The sequence below is a fragment of the Barbatula barbatula genome (genome assembly GCF_947034865.1).
Source record: "Barbatula barbatula genome assembly, chromosome: 1".
Classification (NCBI taxonomy): Eukaryota; Metazoa; Chordata; class Actinopteri; order Cypriniformes; family Nemacheilidae; genus Barbatula; species Barbatula barbatula.
The window spans coordinates 9,779,581-9,803,763 of NC_136766.1; the positions used below are offsets into that span (position 1 = coordinate 9,779,581).

Sequence of the window (24,183 nt, forward strand, 5' to 3'; positions counted from 1 at the left end):
GTCATGATTCTGCTCCATCATGTCATGTTTTCTTAGTGTAGTGGCAGGATCATGACAGAACCTCATGTTAAATGTGGAGAGAGATAATTATTGTTCTTATGGCCTTCCATAATCTCTCTCCGGTCTCGTCTTTGTTCCCATCCTCTCGTTACCCTCTTTATTGATTAATGCCTTTCACCTGTTTCCCTCTTGATTTGCTCCCTTATTTAATGCCCTTGTGTCTTCTATCTTGTGCTGGTTCATTGTGGTTTGTGTGGTGAGTTCCTGTTGTGTTAGTTTAGTTATTTGTAGTTTATGTCAACAGTTTATTCAAGTCTTGTTTATGTGCAGTTAGTTTTAGTCCTGTTCTGTCTTGTCATTATATTCCCATGTTTTGTTATGTTACCCCCACGTGGGTCTTTGTTTTATTATTTATTAAATATATGTTAACCCCTTAACCGCTGTCTGCACCTGGGTCCTCTCTCCGTGTCTCACCACCCGAGAACCATGACAGAATGAACCAGCCCGGTGTATGCGGCCATTCCAGCCCAGTGCATCCTGTTCATGTCTGCCGGCTCTCCTGTTCATGTCTGCCGGCTATCGTGTTCGTATCTGCCGGCCATCCTGTTCATGTCTGCCGGCTAGTGTTTTCGTGTCTGCCGGAGCTACCCAGTCCGTGTCTGCCCATGTTTGGACTTCCCTTTGGACTCTTGTGTGCCCCTTCCCTTGGACTCTTGTGCTTGCCCGTTCTGATTTATTGTATTATCATTTTGCCACTGTCACAGTCTGTCTTGTCTTGTTTGTGCCTTGAGGAGCATCAGGTTGCTGCTCCTTAAGGAGAGGCTTCTGTCATGATTCTGCTCCATCATGTCATGTTTTCTTAGTGTAGTGGCAGGATCATGACAGAACCTCATGTTAAATGTGGAGAGAGATAATTATTGTTCTTATGGCCTTCCATAATCTCTCTCCGGTCTCGTCTTTGTTCCCATCCTCTCGTTACCCTCTTTATTGATTAATGCCTTTCACCTGTTTCCCTCTTGATTTGCTCCCTTATTTAATGCCCTTGTGTCTTCTGTCTTGTGCTGGTTCATTGTGGTTTGTGTGGTGAGTTCCTGTTGTGTTAGTTTAGTTATTTGTAGTTTATGTCAACAGTTTATTCAAGTCTTGTTTATGTGCAGTTAGTTTTAGTCCTGTTCTGTCTTGTCATTATATTCCCATGTTTTGTTATGTTACCCCCACGTGGGTCTTTGTTTTATTATTTATTAAATATATGTTAACCCCTTAACCGCTGTCTGCACCTGGGTCCTCTCTCCGTGTCTCACCACCCGAGAACCATGACACATGCATTGCAACAGTGATTCATCACCCAATAAGAACAAACATGTCGTCCTCTAATGTCCTTATTTTAACTGTGAACACTATAATGAACACATGTACAGCTTCAATTCACTGTGAATTCAGCGTGTCTGTCTTCATTCTCCACCACACTGTTTTGTGTGTGTGTGTGTGTGTTGCTTGAGGTATTTCATAAATATATATATACCGAATTAAATAAAAAATGTAATAGGCAACCAAATTAAAGTCATATACTTAACAGCATTTCTCACCTCCGACTTGACACTTTCACTCCATCTGGTTTTGTGTAAATTGGGTTTGTTCATTACAGCTTCAGTTCTGCTACTATCATTGCGAGACTTGTTCCTGAAAAGCGCTGATGAAATCTGTCAATTCCGTTCCCTCCTTATCTGACACTTGGAGCAAGTGAGAGCTTTTCACTACAGATGTGAAACATCTATTCCTCGACACAACACAAATGGCTCTGGTGTGACAGCATTGCTAGCATTCCCAGGGTGGATGATATAGGAGACGTTGACGGTGACGCTTTATCAATGTGAGGTAAAGATAAAGCTCATTTCAGGAGAGAAAACAGGACAGTGCATGGACATAGTGCATATATCTTTCCCGGCTGTAATGTTGTATAGTGAGATAATGAGTGATTTTTAATGAGCGCTGGAAAGTAGATTTTTAAGCTTTCCTCTGCTTGCATATCATCAGCATCTACTAGTCATCACCACTACCTGACCAAAGTTTGAGAGTTAACAATGTTCTGAAATAAAGGCTCCTGTGATAATACGTGACCTTAGCTAATGCATAGTTAGTGATAGCTAGTGCTAGTTTACATAATATTGCATATAGGCTTATTCGCAAATCTAAAGTTTTGATTTGCATAACATTTTCACTAATAATGATGTTGTTTAACATCAAAACCTCGAAGGAGTCTTCTCTGGAGACGCCTCATCAATGGATCGATTACCTCTCAGCGGACTCATCAGAGCTGCCCCCCTGGCGGCGGTTTAGCATCGGTGTCTACCTCACCTATGGCGCGGTGGAAAAAATCAGCGGTACCTTCATCGGTTGTGTTGGGCGTACCTTCTCTGGATCTGTTCCACATTGGTGGAATGATCTACCAGCTGCTACAAGATCAGCAGACTTGGTTGGCATCTTTAAAAAACGCCTTAAAACGCATCTCTTCCGTCAACACGTCGCTGATTGATTTTTCCTAATTCTCTTCCCTTTCCTTCTTTATAAAAAAAAAAATAACCTTACTAACCTCACTATTCTTAGCTTTTTATACTGTGCTAGGCTTTAATGGACTAGTTTGATGCATTTATGTATTTTGTGGCCTATGTTGTTATAATTGCTTCCAATGTTTCCTCATCTGTAAGTCGCTTTGGATAAAAGCGTCTGCTAAATGACTAAATGTAAATGTAAATGTAAATTCACTTCCATTGACAATAAATTTCTTTTGCATTTGCAGTTGTTGAGCCGAGACTAGGGAATAGCCTCCCATTATCTCTGCGATCCCTGCATATGAGTTTAAATCTAAACTTTAACAACATATTCTCTTACAGTTTTTTTTTGTTACATTTCTTATGTCATTTTTAATTATTGCAATTATAACTATATGTTGTTTTGTGTACTTCTTGTTCATGGTGGTTCTGTAAAGCAGGGGTTTTCAAACTTTATGATACCAAGGACCACAAAATAAAATGAATATTTTGTGAGGTACCCCCACTTTAAAATACACAGCTATTTTTATGTGTAAAGATAAAAGTAAAGAGTACTCTAAGAGTAAAGAAAGAAAATAGACAAGTATGATTTTATAAAGACAACATGTTGATTCTTAACTTAAATAGTTGGCTTTCACTTGGAAAAAGTATGGACTATGGAGAGAAAAACTATCCAGAAAGATACAAATGAGTCTGTGTAGCAAAAAAGCAGATAAACACTTGAAACAATCACAATGTACATAGACTTTTAAATGTTTCTTAAGTGTTTGCCATTTCTGAGGACCTCTTGCAACCTTTTGGATGCCCCCTGGGGTCCCCGGGCCCCAGTTTGAAAACCCCTGCTGTAAAGGCCTGTGGTCAACTTCTGCTGTGTTTATGTGCTATATAAATAAATAAAAGAAGATGTATGGATTTAATTCCAGTAGATAACAAAAACCAAAGCAAGTGCTATATACAAATAATGCTATATTATTTGCTATATTATATATCGAAACTCTACTGGCATAAAGGGTTAAACGATGTATTAAGGTCACAACAGCAGAGTAATATTTCACAACCAAAAAGGTCAAAATACTTTTACTTTATTGTAAACACTGTTAGAATTATGTATATTTTGTAACACATTAAATTGAAAGGCCCTCTTCAACAGATGTAAACAAAGCTGATCTAACTTTGTTTCAGCACATCTTCCTGTTTCTGTTGGTACAAACTGCACAAATGTTTTAAGCAATAACATGTAGTATAATCATATCGAAAATGTTAAACAAATATATTTGAATTATACTCTATATGTTAGCTAAAAAAATTAAATACAAAAATGAAACTGGAAAATCCATTTCTTTACATTTTTGTGAGGTGTTCTATAAAACATATTGGTAAATGTTTTACTGTGGCCAACAGTGTGCAAATCAACAAAAAATACTGTAAAGGTTTGTAATATAAGTCTCTAGTTACACCATAGGCCTCTATATTTAAATGCTATCAAAACTAATTGATGACCTCCCAACTATTTTTATCTTGGTTACCCTTACCGATCGGTATGTAGCTATAACATTGTACGTGTAACATTATCTGATGCCTAAAACCTGTGAAGCTAAATTGCCGCAAGATTTTCCTGTAAACCTCTCTAAATGAAGCAAAAACAAGTGCCTTTGGTACAATCATATCGATCTGAGAAAGACAGATGGATCTGTTGACATGCGAGGTACGGCTATGCCAAGTGCATGTTTGCTTTCTTTAAATGAGTAGCTCTAAAGCCAGCTTAAACAGTAATCCTCTAATGTATGATCATTGCTCTTTACTGTATTCCACTCTGACAATTCATGAGCGAATTATTCACATAAGGCCTGTGGAAAAGGACATCAAACATTTGTGAGATTTGTAGTGATTTTTAGACCTCCCATGTTTCAGAAAACCACAATCGCTGGATATACCAAGCGCGGACTAACATTAACCCTAGCTTACCCAAAGACATACATATACGTCCTCTTTCTTATGCACTCACACACTCATTTCCGCTCACTCACTTTTACACGTCCTTTTGATGTTTTGAAAGCAAGAAGCGGCTGGTAATTAAAGCTTTGAGGGGATAATGTCGGACTGAACTTGTGTCTGTGTGAGACACAAAGCCGACTAATTAAAATTTGAAATGGATTCTACTCTTGCTCTTTCAGAGATCGTCTTCCCGGAGAAAGAGGCGACATGGATGACAGCAGTAATATTCACGACTGCATATTAAAGAACCGAAGAGTCCAACTACACAACAAGATCTGACCTTTTTACGTTGTCAAAACTGCAGCTTACAAGTTCTACTGGCACATCGGCATGACAGCGACTTCAAACCGGTGATTTAGACCTGCGGTACCACCTACAGAAGTGCCTCAGAAACAAAGAGACATTCCCTGAGGAAACTAATGTTAGATAGGGATGTATGCTTTTTGTTGGAAAAGAGTAATAGAGTTTATGCATCGTGATTTGACAACCTCTTTTAGAGTTCCCGGGAGCCAATCAAATCCAAGTCGAGACACTTTTTAATTTTTTGCAATAGCTATGAATATTGCCTGTAACCATAGTGACAGTGACTAAAGATAAAAAAGATGTCACAACCAATCTGTCTTTAAACAATCACATTAGTGCAACTCCAAACTTTATTCTTCTACTGGGTAAATAAAGCCAATGTTATCAAAAGTACTTTTAATAAATAGACATTATAAAAGTACAAATAATTATAATGAAGTCTAAACATGGAGTAAATCGAGAAATATTCTTGAGCTCAATCTACAGAGAAATCCCAACAATGGATAAAATCATCTGAAGCATCTCAAATCTTCAACATGTACCAGAGTAATTACTGTAATCACTTTGATTTGTCTACACATTGGCTTATATTATTCTCCATAAATACAAGCATATTTACCAGACAGTACAACTCCAGCTCGGATTGAGTGTACTAACTGATGCATTTATTTACAAATCAGACTCATTGAATCAGTATTGGAAGTCGGTATGGGCTTTTGAGAGGCCCATTTGTGGAAAACATTTCATTTCCTAGAGTTCATAGAGGCAGGATAAATGCCACAGGCGTCTGCTTTATGGGGGCTCATCGCCATCCGCTGCGGCAAACCCAGCTCTTTTAATGGCCCATTCAGCTGTATTTATGGGATGACAGCAGGTGTCATTGAGCGGCAGAACAGTGCAAACCAAGGGTGCGCTGCAATCAACACAGAATTAGAGGGAGTTAGAAATGAATAAAGAAAAGTCTTTGCTGTTTCATAAAGGACAGGGATCATCAAACTGGAGAAGGAATATTGGGCGATTGAGGTTTGTTTATGTTATTGCATTTTCTGTGCCTCGTTCCAGCTTTGGGTGGAATCGTGGTGCTCTAACAATGCTTGCCACCATATTTTTATCTAATGGTGCTGAGAGTAAATAGCAAGCAAAACAGGGTTACCTATGCAAATGATTTATTATGAAAGCTGAATACTCTTCTTAGATATAGCACAGCGTCCCTAAATGTAAATGTAACAATTTCACATAGTTTAGATTTTATATTAATTCTATATTAAGATTATTTGCATTTTAAGATGTAAACTTTTTAGTTTAAATACTACAAAACATTTTTTTATTTATGACACTGAAGCACATAAAGGTATGATCATTAAAGATGGTTAAGATCCGTCCAGACATTTGAAAAATAAATTTACATTTAGTCATTTTGCAAATCCAAAGCGACTTACAAAGAGTTCAGGGAGCAATAAGCAAATTATTGTCATACAAGAGCAATAGTACAATAGGTGCTAATACAAAGTTACTAGTTTCAACAAAAGCTAGACCTCTACCTGGTGAGAGAAGAGAGAGGGTTAGTGTACTTAAAAAAAAAAAATATATATATATATTTTTTTTTCATTTGTCTGTTAAGTATTCTCAGTAGAGATGGGTTTTAAGTAGTTTTTGAAGGTTGTGAGAGATGTGGTTGACCGAACCGCGTTAGGAAGAATGTTCCACCAGAACAAATGAAATAAAATGACAATTAAATCATACTGCAAGTTATATATAGTCTCTCAACAAGTTTACGTCCGATTTGACCTAATATTCAATTATATCATTAAATATATTCTCATGCCATACCCCTTCACCAGTCTAGAGCATTACAACAAGGTGATGGGTAATTACTGCAACCATCACCAACCCCATCATTTCTCTCCGACTTACTTTTCTCACCTTTCTGCTCCCCTCTAGTCTATCCTTCCATGCCAGACATATGTTTAAATGGTTTGTGTCGTTTCCCCATTCCAACACGTCAAGAAAGTGACAGAAAATAACTCTAGAATCTGGACAGAAATGATAGCATTGAGTCCTGTTAGCGAATGGAAGTTTGCCAGTTTCTCTGAACCCCAATCAACAAGAAATAAACACACTGCTGAGAAATTTCCAGATAAAAGTGCAACAAATATGTCTGCCACTGATGAGGGAAGCCTTTGATAGCCACCTTGCCCATGTGGCAAAGATATAATTTTAAGCAGAAACTGTTTACTGTCTGAAGTGCTAATTGATTTTGAAAGTCAAAGAGGACTTGTGCTGCTCAAAATTTTGATCAAATGTTTTCGTCAAACAAGAACTTGGTAACCAATTACGTCCCTATAATATAAAGTGACATATTTTGTCATTAAGAATATAAAAAAAACATTTCAAAACATTAAGTCCAAATTATTTAAAAAATGCATTTTAATGGAAAACGAAACACTGGTTTTGTGAAAGGAGAACCACTAGTCAAAAGCCTAGTCTAATATACTAGTTTTATGAAATTTTGCTGCGTCTAGCGGTGAGGTTGCGATTTGCAACCAACGGCTCACTCCACCCCTTGCCCTTTCTTTGCCATAGGACATAGCGCATGTATGAAACACGCTCTGTGGAGCACTTTGTCCGATTAGTGCTACCATAGAAACAACATGGCGAATTCCATGCAAGGAGACCTATGGTAGATAGAAATCGCTCATTCTAAGGTAATAAAAAAACATAACGTTTCATTATGTAAGGTCTTTCTAAACCTCTAAAGCCATAATATTGCATTTCTGTCAATAGATCCTTAAAAAACCATTAGATCTTAAACAAATTCAATAATCAAAACAATTTCGAAGTATGAGTGTAGCACCAAAATTCCCATATCAGTTTGGACTTTCTGACCCCACTGTATTTTCAAGTATTTCCTTCAGTAGACATTTTAATCTGCTGGTGTGTGAGAACACAGCCATCATCAGGGAGGTGTGTGGGGGTGAAAGAGCCATGGCTCAGCAAAGGAGGGATTAGAAGCAACAGAGACGTGAATAAGATGGAAGAAATAATGGGATATGGGAGATGTAGCACCATCCCTTTGTACGTGGTCAGTCTGTTAGGGGCCTATGGCAGGTGAGGGCTGGAAAGGACGTATTTAAAAGAGATGCTATCAGGGAATAAGATATATTATTGGTATATTATTATGTTATAAGATGAATGTCTAGATGTCACAGAAGAAGCTATGCAAATTCCGATAATAATCATCCATGTAGGTTTGAATACAAGCTCCTTCAACGGCATTTAAAGGTGAAGTTATTTCTGCACTAGCAGGACTATTGAAAAATGACAAGCATTGGTTTAGCCAGTGTTCTGGTGAATACTCACTACATAAATACAGAGCTTGCATGCCAGAATAAATCCAACACGTATACAAATGGTACTTTTTATGTCAATCTTCAATAAAACATACTGTACATGTCTATTATTTAATATAGCATTATTTAATAATACATAAGTAGGTTGGTCCAGTTTCTTGACAAAGGTTGTCAGACATAGAGCTCAACAGTTGAAGGCGTTTAATTAGGTATACAGCTTCTCTGTATGAGGTGTGTGTGATTAGCTTATGTGCCCGACTGTTTGCCATGCAGTATTGTCGGACAAAATGAAGGTCAGGCTAATTTGTTTGACATTTATGTGTTTCATACCTCCATATTGGATTGACGAGACGAGAATGTTTGTGTTGCAAAAGCGATGGAGACCCCTTGTGACATTAAAATGAAAGTTTAATGAACTTTAAGACTATTTATCTAGTCATGCATCATCAGTTTAATTATACTGAGGCAAAGCAATCCTCGGTTCTCTAACTGTTGTTATTGATAGCGTGGGCTTATTGTCTCAAACAGAGGAAATAAAAATCTAGCAATATTTAAATTTCAGCCAAATTTAAATTGAGTGCATACAATTTATACAAATGTTTAAGACTGTGTTCATTCCCAGAGAGAGAGAGAGAGAGAGAGAGAGAGGGAGATAGAGAGGGGGAGAGAGAGAGAGCTGCTATGAGTGCACCCGTAATGTTCCTCATCAGAACCATTGGTTCAACATTTCATCCCTTCATTCACAGGTTTCCTTTCTCCTTCCTGTTTCCTCTTTTCATTATTTGATCCATTTTATTCTTCTCTTCCCTCTAAACCTTCCATTTTGCTCTCTATTTAAGATTTCTGACTGTAGGCTGTTTAGCTGCCCGTCTGCACCAATGTTCATTACAACACATGTGCAGCACTTATCTGCTCTAGAGGTCTGCAAGGAGTAAGAACTTTCACTTTAAAACTGAACAAATGTACAAGCAGACTTGTGAATGCATATGCCACTATATATACATTTGAATTACCCTGTTTAGAATCTGACAAGCCTTCTTTCATGCTCTGTAGAGTATCTTTATTTCCTTAATTCTCTTTCACTGTCAGACTCTCTCTCTCTCTCTCTCTCTCTCTCTCTCTCTCTCTCTCTCTCTCTCCTTATGTCTCTGACCTACAATAATTGAAGCAGTTCTATCTCTTCACCATGTACATCAAAAAGAAAGGCAAAAAGGGACAGACAGTGTAAAAATAAGTTGCGGAGAAAAAACCCTGAAGAACTGTTCGTTGCTAATCACTGTCCTTCCCACTGGCCACACTAATTCCTGGCTCTCCCTGGAGAGAAAAAACATACCCACAGTGCCCCCTGTTGGACACCACCACTGTTTCATCTAATAAAACTGTATGGAAGAACAGCCGAGAATGTTTGCTTCTGTGGATGAGGTGTGTGTGCGCACGTGAATGCGCGAGTGTGTGACATTACGTGTCCTTTGGAATTATGTTTGGATTTGTTTGCATATGCTGATTTGTAATAAAAAGATTAAATGCTCTGACAACCACATATTCCTTGTCAAGGAAAAAAAACACACACATTCATGCATACACACTTATTTTAAATTGCTTTCTATTTAAAAATGCATCAATCACCACTGTATTACTTACAGTTAAAATACCATGCCTGCCTTAGGGTGTTTTACATTTGATGCACATTATGCATGAATCTAAACTCCAGGAAATGCAGCAGAATTACCTTCAACAACACCAAACTTCTCTGCCATACAGAACCAACACGAACCGCTATCCAACTTGTTTTGGAATGCGGAAGTAAACAATGTGACGTACTTCCTTATTGTCTTGAGAATTCTGTTTCATTAGACGACTGGTGGAAAACAATGGAAGTGGGGTCGCGTGAGCACGCTTAAAACACCATTAAAACAGCTCTGGTGAATATTTTTCACACCTGCAATGTATTTCAGGATGAAGTGGCTTGAAATATCATAGGAAGACATATTCAATTATTTTGTGTTTTCTCTCGGAGTGGACAGGTCTTCGATGCGCACCTTTAAAAGCGCAGAGCGTAACGTTAAGTTACAAGTAACTTACATGCACAGTGGGAAAATCGGTCGAAATATGTACATGACATAGACCACAAATTTGTGTTTTTAAAAACAGATGTGAATCCCAGTCAAAGTGGAGCAAACATTCCTGGATCCTTTCAACTGATAACGGAAGAATGGAGAGGGCCCGTTACTCTTGTATCGCAGGTCTACACCGAGTTGCAGCATCCAACTTTCTAAAAAGAACTCTAAACATACCAAACCAATAACTGACTGTTTTTATGCCTATTAAATTAAAATTATTGCATGGTGTTCATCCTCTCGCCTCTTCACGTCAGCTTTAATCCTCATAGTAACATGGTAAATAAGGCTATCAGTATCTTGTAACTGTTAACTTATTCAACTGTAAGTTTGCTTTAGCCTGTTAAGTTTTAAACTGCTAAATACATATAAAAATGCTAACAGCTAAATATTAACTGCTGCTAATATTAGTATACCACTATTTGCATACTGTTTTATGTAGTTGTGCTAAATTTGTTTTGTTTATATACAATCTACGATTATATTTGATTGTTGTAAGTTGATGTTACTCTCACCATTAATGTTTTCCTTTGAACACGGTTTAATAGTTATTGTAGTCAAGAATGTGAATTCTTTCTGGAGAAAGGGCATTCAGCTAAAAAAGTTTGCAGAACATAGGGTGCGCCGCATCCAGATTCAGCTCTGGAGCATGGATTAAGGTAAAACTATTTCGTTGCTCTTGTACCGCTATTATGGCAACCTCTAGCTGCACACAGCAAGCTTGTACCTTCTTAGCGTTCCATAATAAATATGAACTAGTCAAAATAGCACACTTGTCTCACTCGCAATACGACTGCCATTGGCTATAGTGGCACACCGGAAGTCTAATCACAAACATCTCAAAGATGGCGGCGCCCATATTTACGCCAACAATAAGGTGGATAGCTCATTAATATTATCTGGAAATTGACTCATTAAAGCCATGTAGTGTTAAAGAGGAAAAGCCATACGCACCACTTCATGGCTGGACAAAACTTAATACACAGATCAGTTGTGCATGCACCACATTTGTTTGAGCAATGTAAGCTAAACTGGTCTGAGAAAGGACAACCTGTACCTGAAGCCTCAATTATCCACTTTTCCTGACAAATCCGTATGCTTCCTCGGATCGGCCGTTGCATGTGTGATTGAGCTCGAATCAAGGAAACAGAATTTTCCCTAAAGGATATGCTTTTAAAAGTCAATTGGCAAACATGAGGGATGATGATCAAGGCAGCATTAAAATGGATCAACACACACTCACAGATTCCCCTGGTAGCTGAACCTTAGATGAATACACTTGTAATGAGACCAAGGTGCCAAATTAAGATACAGAGATGAATCAATGGTTCTTTGTAGGGTATGCACTGTAGGCTATGCACAAATACATGCCGCATACGGTTAGATAATGCCCAGCGTACACTACATTACTTACAAAATCCCCCGATGACTGTACTGCTCTCATTACATGGCATCTGTTGTGTTGGTAGCACAGAGGTGTACACACTGCATGTTTAGACAAGGTTCACAATTACAGAATTTTCACCTGGACAAATCCCCAACAGAGAATGTGATATCCAAAAAAATTGTCGTCTTTTAAAAAGACACACACAGACAACACACAGAAATCGGCAATTATTTTTCAACCGACTGCCAGAATGGAGCTAGATCAGATTGCCATCTGTTATGTTTGCCCCTCCCCTCCAAAAGCGCTTTCCCAAACAGCAGTCAGTACTTCTAAAAGCCATGAATGCTTTGCATTTTCACAACGGCCTCAGCTTTCGCTTAGCATTGCATTCAGTACTTTGCACACAAAACAAATAATATATATAATAATATATAATCAATTATAAATTATATATAAATCATGATTCCAGAGCCTACAGTATGTTCTCATTGAAAACGTCCTATTGTTTGTAAACTTTTGTAATAATGAGTTAAATTAGGGAGAGTTTCCAAATCGTTTTGCCAACACCCACTGTCCTCTAAATAAATGTAACAACCCCTCCAATCCATGAAAACAGTAAATTCCTCAAAAAACGGTTAATAATTCTTACCAGGACACTATTAGAATTATAAGAGAAGCTTTGTGTGCATGTATATCTGATGTAATATGAAATGATGGACTGTATGGGGAATGCACACGCTTTACAACTAACCAAGCAACGATGTCCAAAACACTCATTTCCATTTAGAAACAGAACCATTTATAACACCATCAGGTAATGAGGAAGTTAAGCAGGAATGAACACAGTATACACACACAAACACACATCATTGTGTGCAGGTGTATTGCTTCCAATCGTAAATATGCATAGAAATAAATCAAAACATATGACATGTTATTGTCATGTAGCTGCAGACTGAAAGTTCAGATTACATGGTAGAGTATTTGTGAATACTTCACAATATTTCCCTTCATTCTGTCTAGTCAAATCTCATTGGGACAACACAGTGTTTCATGTTGAAATCTGTCTCGATATGGCCTTCCATACAGCATAAAAAGAAAAACACAGTTCCTCTTAACTGTATGTAGTCATTTGCATATTATTATTAGAACAAACATGAACAAAATTTTGGTTTTGGAGGATGACAATTTATCTACTGTATTCAAACAGAAAGCTGACTAAATTGTGTTCAAAATATCCTTGTGTGAATTCTCAATGGCTACCTGAGGAGTCCTGGCACAGGCGGGAGCAAAGAGAGAGATTAGCAAGATTTGCTTCGATTTTGGCACAAAGTGCAACACGGCATGCAACAAGGCAGTCATGTAATGTCAGCAGCGGTCTCTCTCTGCTTCTTGCCAAAACTGAGCAGTGACTTTTGCAGGAACCCAGTGGCAAATGTTTTGATTTCTTTACTATATGATTTAGTCAAGCTACCCCTCTCCTTCCCATATCCTATTGTAACCAATTAAAACACTAGTTTAACTTTTGAAAACAGTCAAAATATATAAAATCAACAACGAATGGGAATTCTCTGTTTATTGTTACTGAAAAGGTTAAAATGTTGCCCAGAGTTAATTTAGCCAAAGTTGCTTTCCATTTCTAACACCAGCAGGAAGTAATATCGGAGATTAAAAGTGCCACTCGACGGAGGGATCATATATTTAATTCTGGATGTTTGGATCTTTGAATTATATTAAAAAAAGAGAACTGCGGGAGGCTTCTTGAAGGGCATTTTTATTTATACTTGAATCACACTGCACAACAAACATAAATATGCCACATGCAGTGGAGATTTACTTTATCTGTAAGACCCAAAATAACCAGAACAAAATCCCAGAACGAAGAAAATAGGCTAAACAAGTAACCAACAACACTATTGTTGTCTTATAAATTTACATTTAAAGCACAATAAATTAAGATACGTCTGAAATAAGCCAAATTAATAATGGGGAAAAGGGTGTGAATATGAATGCACACAGTATACTGTAATATCAGTAACATGACAATAATTAAACTGGCATATACCCAACATAATGGCAACAATTTAAAGCAAAACTGCTTTTGCCTGGTAAAAGCTGAAATAAATCAACCACAAAAGTAGCCCTTAAGAACAAGAGCTGTATTGTATGTAAACCAATTATACAGAAGACAGTGATGAGTTATCTTTAAAGTAATTGTTGTGCATTACATTTAAAGCAGGTAAAGCAATCTCTCTGCTTCTTTTTTAGACTATTCCACTAACTCATATTTCAACAGTCCTAGAGAGCGCCACAAAATTAAGCAAATGAAAATGTACTTGATCATTATTTGCAATTAGATAATCTGACATAATTTCAGCAGAAGTGTTGAACTTAACATTTACATTTATGCATTTGTCAGATGTTTTTATCCAAACTGACTTACCACGTTCTAACCACTGAGCTACAGGAAAGTTTAAAGGGCTAGTAAACTCATATAAGTAATAAGTAAATTATTGCGTAGTTCACCCCAAAATGAAAATTCTGTCATCATTTAGTCACGCCAAGAATGTTGCAAACATGTATACATTTTTTTGTTCTGCTAAACACAATGAAAGATATTTGGAAGAATATCAGTAACCAAACGGATCTTATCCCCCATTGACTCGACCATAGTATTTACTCTCTCTACTATTGCGGTAAATGGGGGAAGCGATATTTTTGGTTGACTGACATTCTGCCAAACATCTTCCTTTGTGTTCAGCAGAACAAAGAAATGTATACCAGTTTGAAACAACACAAGTTTTTCTGTGAATTATACATTTAATACATTGTCAAATACTGGTTTAAATACATTACAAAATTGTATGTTTTCTGATTGTTTATGTTTATATGAATAAGAAGAATAAGTTAAAATAATAAAAATATACATTAGGGTTAGGGTATATTAAAATTATTATAACGCAAATTATGCACTCTTAATATGATCAGAAATGTTCATCATTGAGGTATTCCACAAGTACATTGGCACTACTTAAACAAACTTTAAGTTTTAACTTTCTGTGTCCTATAAGACACCTTAAGTGGAACAAATGATCCCATTCTCTCCTACTGCCAGAGCTGGTTTAAAAGCAAAAAAATTATTACAAGCTACATGCTTGTGAAAGTTGTGGATGTCCGTATGCATTGCATCATTAAAACACCCCTAATAAAATGTGCACAGATGTAACCTATTTTATATCATGAATAAGTAAAACAGTGCTAAATTGCATTTGCTCTCTTCTGATCTGCAAAAAATATATGTGGTCAGCAGAGGTAGAAAACTCTGTGAGCGCCTGAAGCGATACATGTCCAAAACAGCTTAGTTAAAGTCTGGATTAGAACGAATGCACAAACTGAAATATTCCTCCCCTCCTGACTGCTCTCCATATCTCTTTAACCCTCTTTCTAACTAAGACACACTTTCACTCTCTTTCTTTGCATCAGTATACATTTTTTCAGCGATTAGGAAATGACAAGAACTGTGCAAAAATAAAACACAGGCCATTCAACTAAATGTCTTTTGTGTCACGACAGACAGGGTGTGTAAGCATGACAGACAGAAGTATCTGAGGGAAAGCATGTTCATGTATTTTAAAGGAAAGTGATTAGGTGTGAGGGTTGGATCTACAGAGGCAGATGAGTGGCAAGAAGCAGATAAGAATGAATGTGAATATACACTAAATGTGACAGATTAACCTTGGGCAAGGGCACGTGGGGCACACGCACACACCTTATCTACAGTACACGCGTTGCAAATTATCGTAGAGCTGGAACGCGGTTTGCTGAGGCCTGTTTCACAGAAACTGGTATAAGTACACACACTACTAAAAAGGTTTCATGAACATGAAAGTCCCCCTAAACTGACAAACCCAGTCTACAGGATGCAAGAAATGCGCCTCATTTGCATAAATAGGTTGGTACTCCGGCATAAAGCAAATCATCCGACAGTGAAACGGTAGCACGCTACAGGCGACTAAAACACACTGTCTGAGGATTTGGACAATGTCTGAGGAACTTGCCCGTTGAACAAAATAAAAGAGTCTATCTCTGGGTCTCCACATTCATTGTTTTCTGACGTGAACGATGCGGAGCAGCATCCCTTCGCTTGTAAAAATAGAAGCTCGGATGAGGACGGAGAATGCAGATCCTCACAACAGATGGAGAGCCGAAGCTATGGAAACTGGCAAAGCGTTGCTCCGCTTTCACAGTTAGTCAGGGGTGAATTGAACGCTGTAAAGCATATTTGTCAGTGATCTTGTTTATACCCGGCATCTTCCTCTGATGAATGCTATTGCTCACGAGTAAGGCAGGCTGATCTTTGAAAAGAATTTCCTGATTAATTGGTCACTTCACTTATTCAACCTAAATCTAATTTGTTAATGCGAGGACATTTACCTGAGGCCCTTTGCAGATAACATACCAAATGTCTCTGGATATTCTGCCGCACTAACAACAGAACGAGCACTAATTAAGTACGTTCCTCCATTTTGACCCTTGGGGATTAACTGAACTGTAACAATCAAGAATGGCATTTCAGTAGCCTCAACCGGGTACGAAATTAATTTGGTAATGAAATAAACCATGCGTCAACAAAATCCAATCTGGTCACGATAATGATTATGTTCCCCGTTTTCTTTATTCTACATTAAAACTCTACTCTTTGTGAGCCACATCTCAACGATACAGATGACATTATAAACATAAATAAATAATAGAACAACAGATTTTCTTGGCAGGTTGCTTGTTGAGGCACCCGTGAATACAAATACTTTGCGGTGTTTGGTTAAATGCATTTCTAATCAAACTCCTGGTTTGTTTTCAACTATTGGAATAAGCCAACTCAAGCGCATGCTCAACCTGTTTGCTAGCTGGTGTGATTAGCCTGCTTTGTGCTCCAGTCACGGCAGCAGTATAAAAATAGCCAGTACACTAGAGCTCTCAATTCCAAAAATAAAATCAGGAAGTATACACAAGAAGAGAAATTATCAGTTTGGCGGCCATGTTTGAATGCTTGGTGTAAATCCAAGATAACCATAAGATAATACAGTTGCTTGTAAGAAGTAAATGTTTTCGCTTATTGCTCCCCGAACTCTTTGTAAGTCGCTTTTGATAAAAGCGTCTGCTAAATGACTAAAATGTAAATGTAAATGTACTGTAACCATGAGTACAGAGCATATTTTGATATTTTCCACACACCCAAGAACCCAGAATGAAGTATCGAAACACATAAATACAACACCTTCTTTCACAGACATAATGGGAAAATCTAAAAAACACACCGTAGAAATAATTCAATTAATATAAAAATAATTATATTTTTGATATCGTGATTTGTACAATACACATAGCTTCAAAGCTGTTTGAAAGAAAATAAAAAAAGAATGAAGACAACAAATGTTTGGTAAAAAGTAATGTTAGCTTTAGTCTAACGCTAATATTAATACTAAATAATATAAGTTAACGTCAGGCCTGTGTTTGTTTTGTAAGAAATTATATTTCATTTATGTGAATATTTTTGTTCATATTAATTGTAATAACATAATCTTCTTTACAGGGTCTCTGTTGTTATTGATTCTTTGCGGAGGTCTACAGGGAGTTAAGTTTGAGCCACATAAGGTTTTTTATGTTGCTGGTGTTGAAACCCCTTTATGTGAAGTCAAAGCAGTAGGCCGCTCTCTCGCAAACTTCAAGAGATCCTCAAGTTGTGATTGTGAAATCAATGTAGGCTGACCCACACGCCCTTTGATTTTCTTCTTCACTCTGTGTGCTCTTTATGACTAGCACAGCTTGAATTGATCCCTTCCACACCACAGCCGTGGCTGTAAACCCCTTCCACATGTCACTCAATCACAGGGCTATTAGCTCCAATAAATCTGCACTAGACTGACAGCCAACATAAGCAATGGAGAGCTGCCCTTTATTCAGTGATCTGATCCTGCTAGGCAGCCCGAAGAAGCTCATGCCAACTTTACACTCACCGAGTCAAAACTTTACACCGGAGATTTAAGAACTGATGCAAAGTTTACACTTGCTTTTAATCCGATGTCATGTGCGATCCATGAAGGTATGTGATCCACGAAAACAACACGGCAGTAGAGGGTAGACAGTATAAAATACGAAAGTTATCGTTAAGTAAAGAGTGAGACAGTACAGCAACATTGAAGTGATATTTTGAACGTTATCATTAAAACGTTACTCTTGAAATATTACACTTTTATCGTAATACTTCTGCTTTTGTCTCGTAGGCCCGATGTTATAGACAAGGCTTAGCCTAAGCCAGGACTATTCCTTATTTAGGCTATTTAAATTGCTTAGAAAAACAATACTGATGTGCATCTCGAGACATATTTTAACATATGTCAGGGCAAATTATTTTCAGTAAAGACAGCTCAAAGTTCATTTTAGTCTGGGACTAGTCTTAAGCCTTGTATGTGAAACTGCGGCATAATGTTATGACTATTCTCCAAACATATAGAATTCATCTTAACTGTTTGTATCATTAATTGAATACATCATTGTGTATTAAAGCCTCGTTTAATATATTTTTAGCTTTTTAGTTTTATAAAAGAAAGATCTGAAAATTACAAAATGTGGTCGATTTCACGGAGGCCTGGAGCGGAGAGAGATCTAAAATGCTGCAAGAAAAGTGCTGCTTTGACAAAATTATACCATATTTATACTGCTTGAATAAATCTGGTGAAAACAGTTCATTTAAATTAATAAATACAACAGAAATACACAACATAATGAATAAGTTATGAAAATTATAAAACACTAGCACTCTCTCCTAGGCTACACCCTTAGAGGCAATTAGGTGAAGTGAGTGTGAGAAATCTTGGAGAAAGTCCACTCTAATTTGCTTCAAACTGCAGTACGGCATACGCCGTTCGAGAAACAGTCTGCATGATTCTATCTATGTGTCTGCGCTTTTCTGTTCTCCTGAACTTGCTCCTTAGTTTTACATAGCGCTTTATATATTTTTTATAATAACAAAATTGGCCAATTTAAACCCTCAGCTTTATCAATGCTGATTGAAAACGATGGGAGCCTACTAATCCCTGCACAAATCACTCACTTTAAAACTGTAATTAACACAAACATCAGAATAGCTTTCTTCCCTCTCATTAAAAAAGAATAAGGACACATGAGGTGAATGGTAATTTCGCTTCGTGCGCAAACACGCTTTTCTGTATAAGCTAATGCTCATACCTGAAGTAATTGTTCATCACTTTGGGCAGAAGAAAACTGATGTGCTACATAAAATATAGGAAACTAAGACTGTGTAACATGCATGTGTAAAATATGAGATGCTAAATCTGGTTTAATGGTGAACGAGACCAGAGATTTCCCTGCGGTTAAAGTAATGACTTTGAAACGATGAAAAGTCAGTGTCCTGCCAGTTTCCAGGAAAATCCCAATTCCGGCTCGTGCTTTTAGCAGCTTCAGCGTGTAGACTAGAGAGCAAAGTTTCACTGTCCGTCAAGTCTTGCCCCAAAAGACCCATTAATGAGCTCTACCTATGCTGTCTGAGACCCCCTACTTTCGTATATTTTGTGTTAATGAAAGTGGCTTCAACAAATATGCATTTTCAACAAGGAGTTACTGGGTGTGAAATTAATGGTGGACAAAAACACTCCAAAGAATATACATTGTGTGTTTGCGTGTTCAATTCTGTAATTGTATTTGGTGCAATGTACATTTAGCTACCCTGCAGGTGTAAATCCCCATCCTCTATTAAAAAAAAGTTGCTGTGTAAAGGTTAAACAAGAAATATAAGCGAGAAGGTGCGTATTGAAATTCAACACCACTTCACCGCGAACTCAGGAGAGGCCGTCAGAAGATTAATGAGCTATTGGGCGAGAGTTCTGCCGTTTCTCATGCGCAAGGCCCACATTAGTGAAATAATTAATTTTACAACACTAGGGTGCTGTGTCCCTGCTGAGGCATGGCATGTGGCTATGATAAGCATTCACTAATTAACCACCAAAAAGAAAATAGAGGTGCAAGCCACCTTTTGACATTCAAACATTTCAGAGCAAAACAAGCTTTCGCCAGGAATGTTTCTCGGCAGCGTGAGATGCCGGGCTACTTGTGCATTCACTTTTAAAACGCAGGGGGCTCAATGGGTTTTGATTATGGAAGAGGGCAACTCTGCCAAATGCCCGCAGTGAGGATAATGGACCCCTCACCTGGTGTCAATCTATTTGTAGTGGTAGGAATGGATGAACATGAGCTACCGCATCCCCTGCCCGAGCCATTTCAGTCCACAGTCAATACGCCTGAACACGCATGCCGAACCTCCTTCCTGTGGAAACCTCATCTGTGCGTTTCTGTGCAACACAAATTAGCAAGCATTAGAGTCGAGTGGGGGATATTATAATACCCAGATGCATAAAACATGTGCTTAGAAAAAACGTGTGTCTGTGTGACTGATTCGCAGGTAGAAACACTGTCATTGAGGACGCATGAATTTAGATTTTTCTGAACTCCATAACGGTTTTAAGCTTGATGCATTATTAATGGCACCGGCTCAGGAGCAATTTCAAACACTGCATATTTGAGAAGATGGATGAAATATAAGAAAGATTTTTGGGTGTACCTGAGACAAGACATTTTCGTATTATTTTGAAGCCTGTGCAGGCGCTTACATGCTGCTTATGCATATATGAGTGGGTGTTTTCTCTTGTGTGCATAAGTAAGCATACCTACTAAAACTCCATCTAGACCATGACAACCGGTCCGTCTCAGAGTAAGCCAGCCATGATAAACAAGCTGAAAAAACTATGTGGACATCACCATTCCACCATAGGAAATCCATCACACGGCAAGCTAAAAGACTGCGCTTTCATCTGACAAGGAAAAAGCACAGACTCCACAATAGAAAATAGCATGAGCTTCACTGTCAGGAACTTGCCGTCTCTGAGAAATTGCTAGCTATGGGTCTTCACAGCTTAGAATGGGCAGTTATTGTAGTTAGCTCATGTGCCTCAACCCTATGCTCCTCACCTAAAGCAAAGCACGCTATCGTCTGATTCTCTCTTCGTGTACATCCTTAAAGAAGAATAGCTTAGAACTGCCAGTCCAGGAACCATAGAACTGTGAGCTCCTGGGCACCAGGTCAGAAGACCGGAGCGTTGCATCGTTCTTAGACATTTCTTTGACATAAGAGAAATGAAATAAAGGAGAGAAGGAAATGCAATATAGTACTTTGACAACATGGATATGACTTGAACTCGGAACCCACTGGCCAAAGTGCTGACAGCTCCAGACCCCTGCCAAAACCAAGGAGTGAGAAATCTCCAGAGTATCAGCATGACTAACTTTTTGAGAACAAGTATAGCGAAATTAAACAATGAAATCTAATAAACCTGGTTATTATCATTGGAGCTTTTAGAGAACTGATAGTCAAAGAAGACAATATCCATGTTGTTCTGCAAAAAGATAGCAAACATCAGCTGAGATTTTGACATCTCAGAGCAAAACGTCCACCATGAAAGATCTGTCCATAAAGCTTATATTTAGGAACTCTAAAAGTGTAAAACAGTTTAAGTCAACATTATGACTGATCAAGTGCTTACTTCAGAGTAACTGTTTTATCTAGTACTGCATAGTGACAAGCGATAAGAAAAGGAAGCAGAAGTGACTGAAACAAATTTGGAAGCAGTGGCTTTAGAAAAAGAGCTCAGTACAGTAGAAGATCCTTTAGTTCGCTTTTATTGTCTTGACCAAGGCTTTTGATCTCATCAGCAGAGATATTAGATATATACTGCAGATATTTTAGAAGGTAAGGCTGCGTCTCAAGGCTATTCAATATGATATGAGCATTTCACAATAACACAGTAAAATCAAATTTTCTGTATCCTGGCTCCGACTTTGTAATATTTGGTCATTTGGCTAATGCTGCTATCCAAAGTGACCTACGCTGGACTTATTATACCCATACACACTGTTCAACCCTTCGAGGGTTTGGACCCAACAACCTTTTGATTAGTGGCCTATTGATTAGTAGAATGATTTTGGATTTTCTATCATTCAGTTTTCACGAATATGTACAGCATGGATATGAAAACAATAAATATTATTTGTTTTTATTTAGTTTTGTTTTATAGCAAAGACATGACTGTCATTATCTGAACACTGAAGTGGTTGTTGTCTTTTTGTATTGGAGTCACTGGACATCCTGAGTGAATGGTACATATGACGAAATATAATTAGATAATAATGCTTTGGATAAAAATAAACTGATCTGAGATGTGTGAAGATGTTACGACTGTTGTGTGTAAGGTTTATCTCCGAGCCATCAGCAGAACATACTTTCTGCACCGGCATACTTTCACACCCTTCTACACCCTCCTAAATGACTAAATATAAATGTATGTAAATGTAAACATGCTTGACTTGTATGACATTAAAATACCTTAGCACACGTCTTGTTTGTGTATTTGTAGCATGAGAAGTCTTGCAAAAACAACATTATAGTTCTTGATATAGTTTTCATTGGCTTTATTTTTAAGATTTCTTCTTCAGCGTGCTTCCTATTTTTAAAGCAGCAAGAACAGCTTTGACGCTGTCTGTGGTTAATGGTCAAACATTGGCTCCACCCATGGTGTGAATTTGGTGCGAGAATTGGAGTTGAAGATAAGGGGTGACTTGACTAATATTAATATGAATAACGTGCACTAAAAAGTAAATCACTGGACTTGAAATCAATATGTAAATTTTTTTACCTTTATTACTATGTATCATGCAAAATAAAATATTATTTGCATAATCACAATACATCACAATACAGATTATACAAAAGAAAGCTATTGCTATACATGATATAAGTACATTATATAGGTACTTGTGTTTTTATAATTTACTGACTTAACGTGGATCTTATTTAAACGTTTATTTAAAAAATGCTTTCTCACAGATCCATTTAAAAGTATGATTACATGGATAATCGGCCCAATATAAATACATCACAGCACAGTCTTCATCACCCAAATTAGAGTTGGGTTCAGTAGATGCCCAGAAGCTGAAACAATAGATGAGCATTAAATCTTCAGTTTTGTATTCTGTGTGATATGATACTGACTGTACAAATAATTTATTGAATTATAATCAGTTAACCTGAATGATTTCTCACCTAGTGGTTAGTGTGCTGCCATCAACCCATTTCCATCTGCCCTCCTCATCACTGTCTGTCAGACCAATCCATACAGTTTGTCTAAAGGTATTCTTGACAAAATCCTAAAAATATAAGGAAATAAACAATTGCATTAACCACTTCACATTTCTCACAACACATGCACGGTATTTTCACTCACTTGTTCCTCTCTGTTGTTAATGATGATCAGATCCGCTCCTCTGTCCCTACAGTATCTTCTGCTCTCAGTCCAGTTCTTCTCCTCAGATGGCATGTAGTAAAAATGGAATTTATAATAAGTCCATCCCTCTGTAAATGCAAAGGTTTCAGCTGCTTAATCCTTCTTTTTGACCAAACAATTTATAGTAGATTATATTTTATGCACACTTTTAACATGAAATATTTGCCTTGTTTTATTGTAGTTAAATATTACCTAGGAGTGTCCACAGTTCTTTTTTCTCCAGGTTTAATTGTTCATTTAATTTACAAAAATTATTAGACTTGGCTAAAAATGTATCTCTCTCTTCTGTGAGTTTGGTATAATTTTTTAGTAGCTGGTCTCTCTCCTCTGTGGTGTTTTTGTTGTTGATGTGAAACTGCTGATTGTTTGTATGGATCAGGAGACACCACATTTTAACTGCAGTCAGTAGAAGAACAAACAGCAGCAACAAACTCACTTCAACTGCTCTGAACACTCTGATCTTCACCGACTCTCTTTCTAAAGGGGATAGACACGTAGATTATTGTTCCTGCATTTGTCTATGTGTTTGTTTTGTCCCTATAATAATTCAGTTTCTGTACCTGTTTGTTGAAAAATTTGGTTTCTCTTGGTGTCTTCGGATCTTTCCAAGACACCATGGCTGTTTATATAATCCGTACTGGCAAAGATATCCATTTTCGCATCAACTTTCTGCTTCCCAGGAATGTTCGTATTGCTAAAAGTATTTTTTGCCATTGTCACTTTGCTGGAGTCAATCTTTTTTAAAGTTCTTGTGGGGTTCACTGGTTAATGTAATCTGCCTATAACCTAAGAGCATGTGATATCCTGTGTGCTTAAATGAGTACTTCCTGATTTGAAGAATGTTGAAGAATGAGGTAGGACCATGTGACTGTGGGTTATTGTGTTAATGGAATAAGAGGCTTAAAATAAATGTTATGTCAGTTCTGTAAATATGTGTTTAAGTATAACAACAATTGTGACGTAAAAACTTTTTATTTAGAACATAAAAAAACGTTATGTAACAACTTTTCTTATTCCCTTATTGATAGGGGTGTAACAGTGAATTCATACCGCACCGTGTCATGGGAA

The 24,183-nt window shown here is 37.5% G+C and overlaps 1 protein-coding gene across 1 annotated transcript; it reads right to left on the reverse strand.

Moving 5' to 3' along the window:
• Nucleotides 1–22,235: 22,235 nt before the first annotated feature.
• LOC306900347 (C-type lectin domain family 17, member A-like) lies at nt 22,236–23,921 on the reverse strand. Its single transcript, XM_079467234.1, has 5 exons — nt 23,676–23,921; nt 23,308–23,592; nt 23,056–23,183; nt 22,875–22,978; nt 22,236–22,763 (listed from the first exon to the last, which is right to left on the reverse strand). The coding sequence occupies exons 1-5, from the start codon at nt 23,827–23,829 to the stop codon at nt 22,634–22,636; spliced, it is 801 nt and encodes a 266-aa protein (XP_079323360.1). The 5' UTR covers nt 23,830–23,921; the 3' UTR covers nt 22,236–22,633.
• Nucleotides 23,922–24,183: the final 262 nt, after the last annotated feature.

Coding starts and splice junctions, on each gene's coding strand:
- LOC306900347 (XM_079467234.1), bottom strand. CDS start 23,829: ATGGCAAAAAATACTTTTAGCAATACGAACATTCCTGGGAAGCAGAAA. Junction 23,593..23,675: donor CCAAATTTTTCAACAAACAG/GTACAGAAACTG, acceptor TATCCCCTTTAG/AAAGAGAGTCGGTGAAGATC. Junction 23,184..23,307: donor AGAACTGTGGACACTCCTAG/GTAATATTTAAC, acceptor TTGCATTTACAG/AGGGATGGACTTATTATAAA.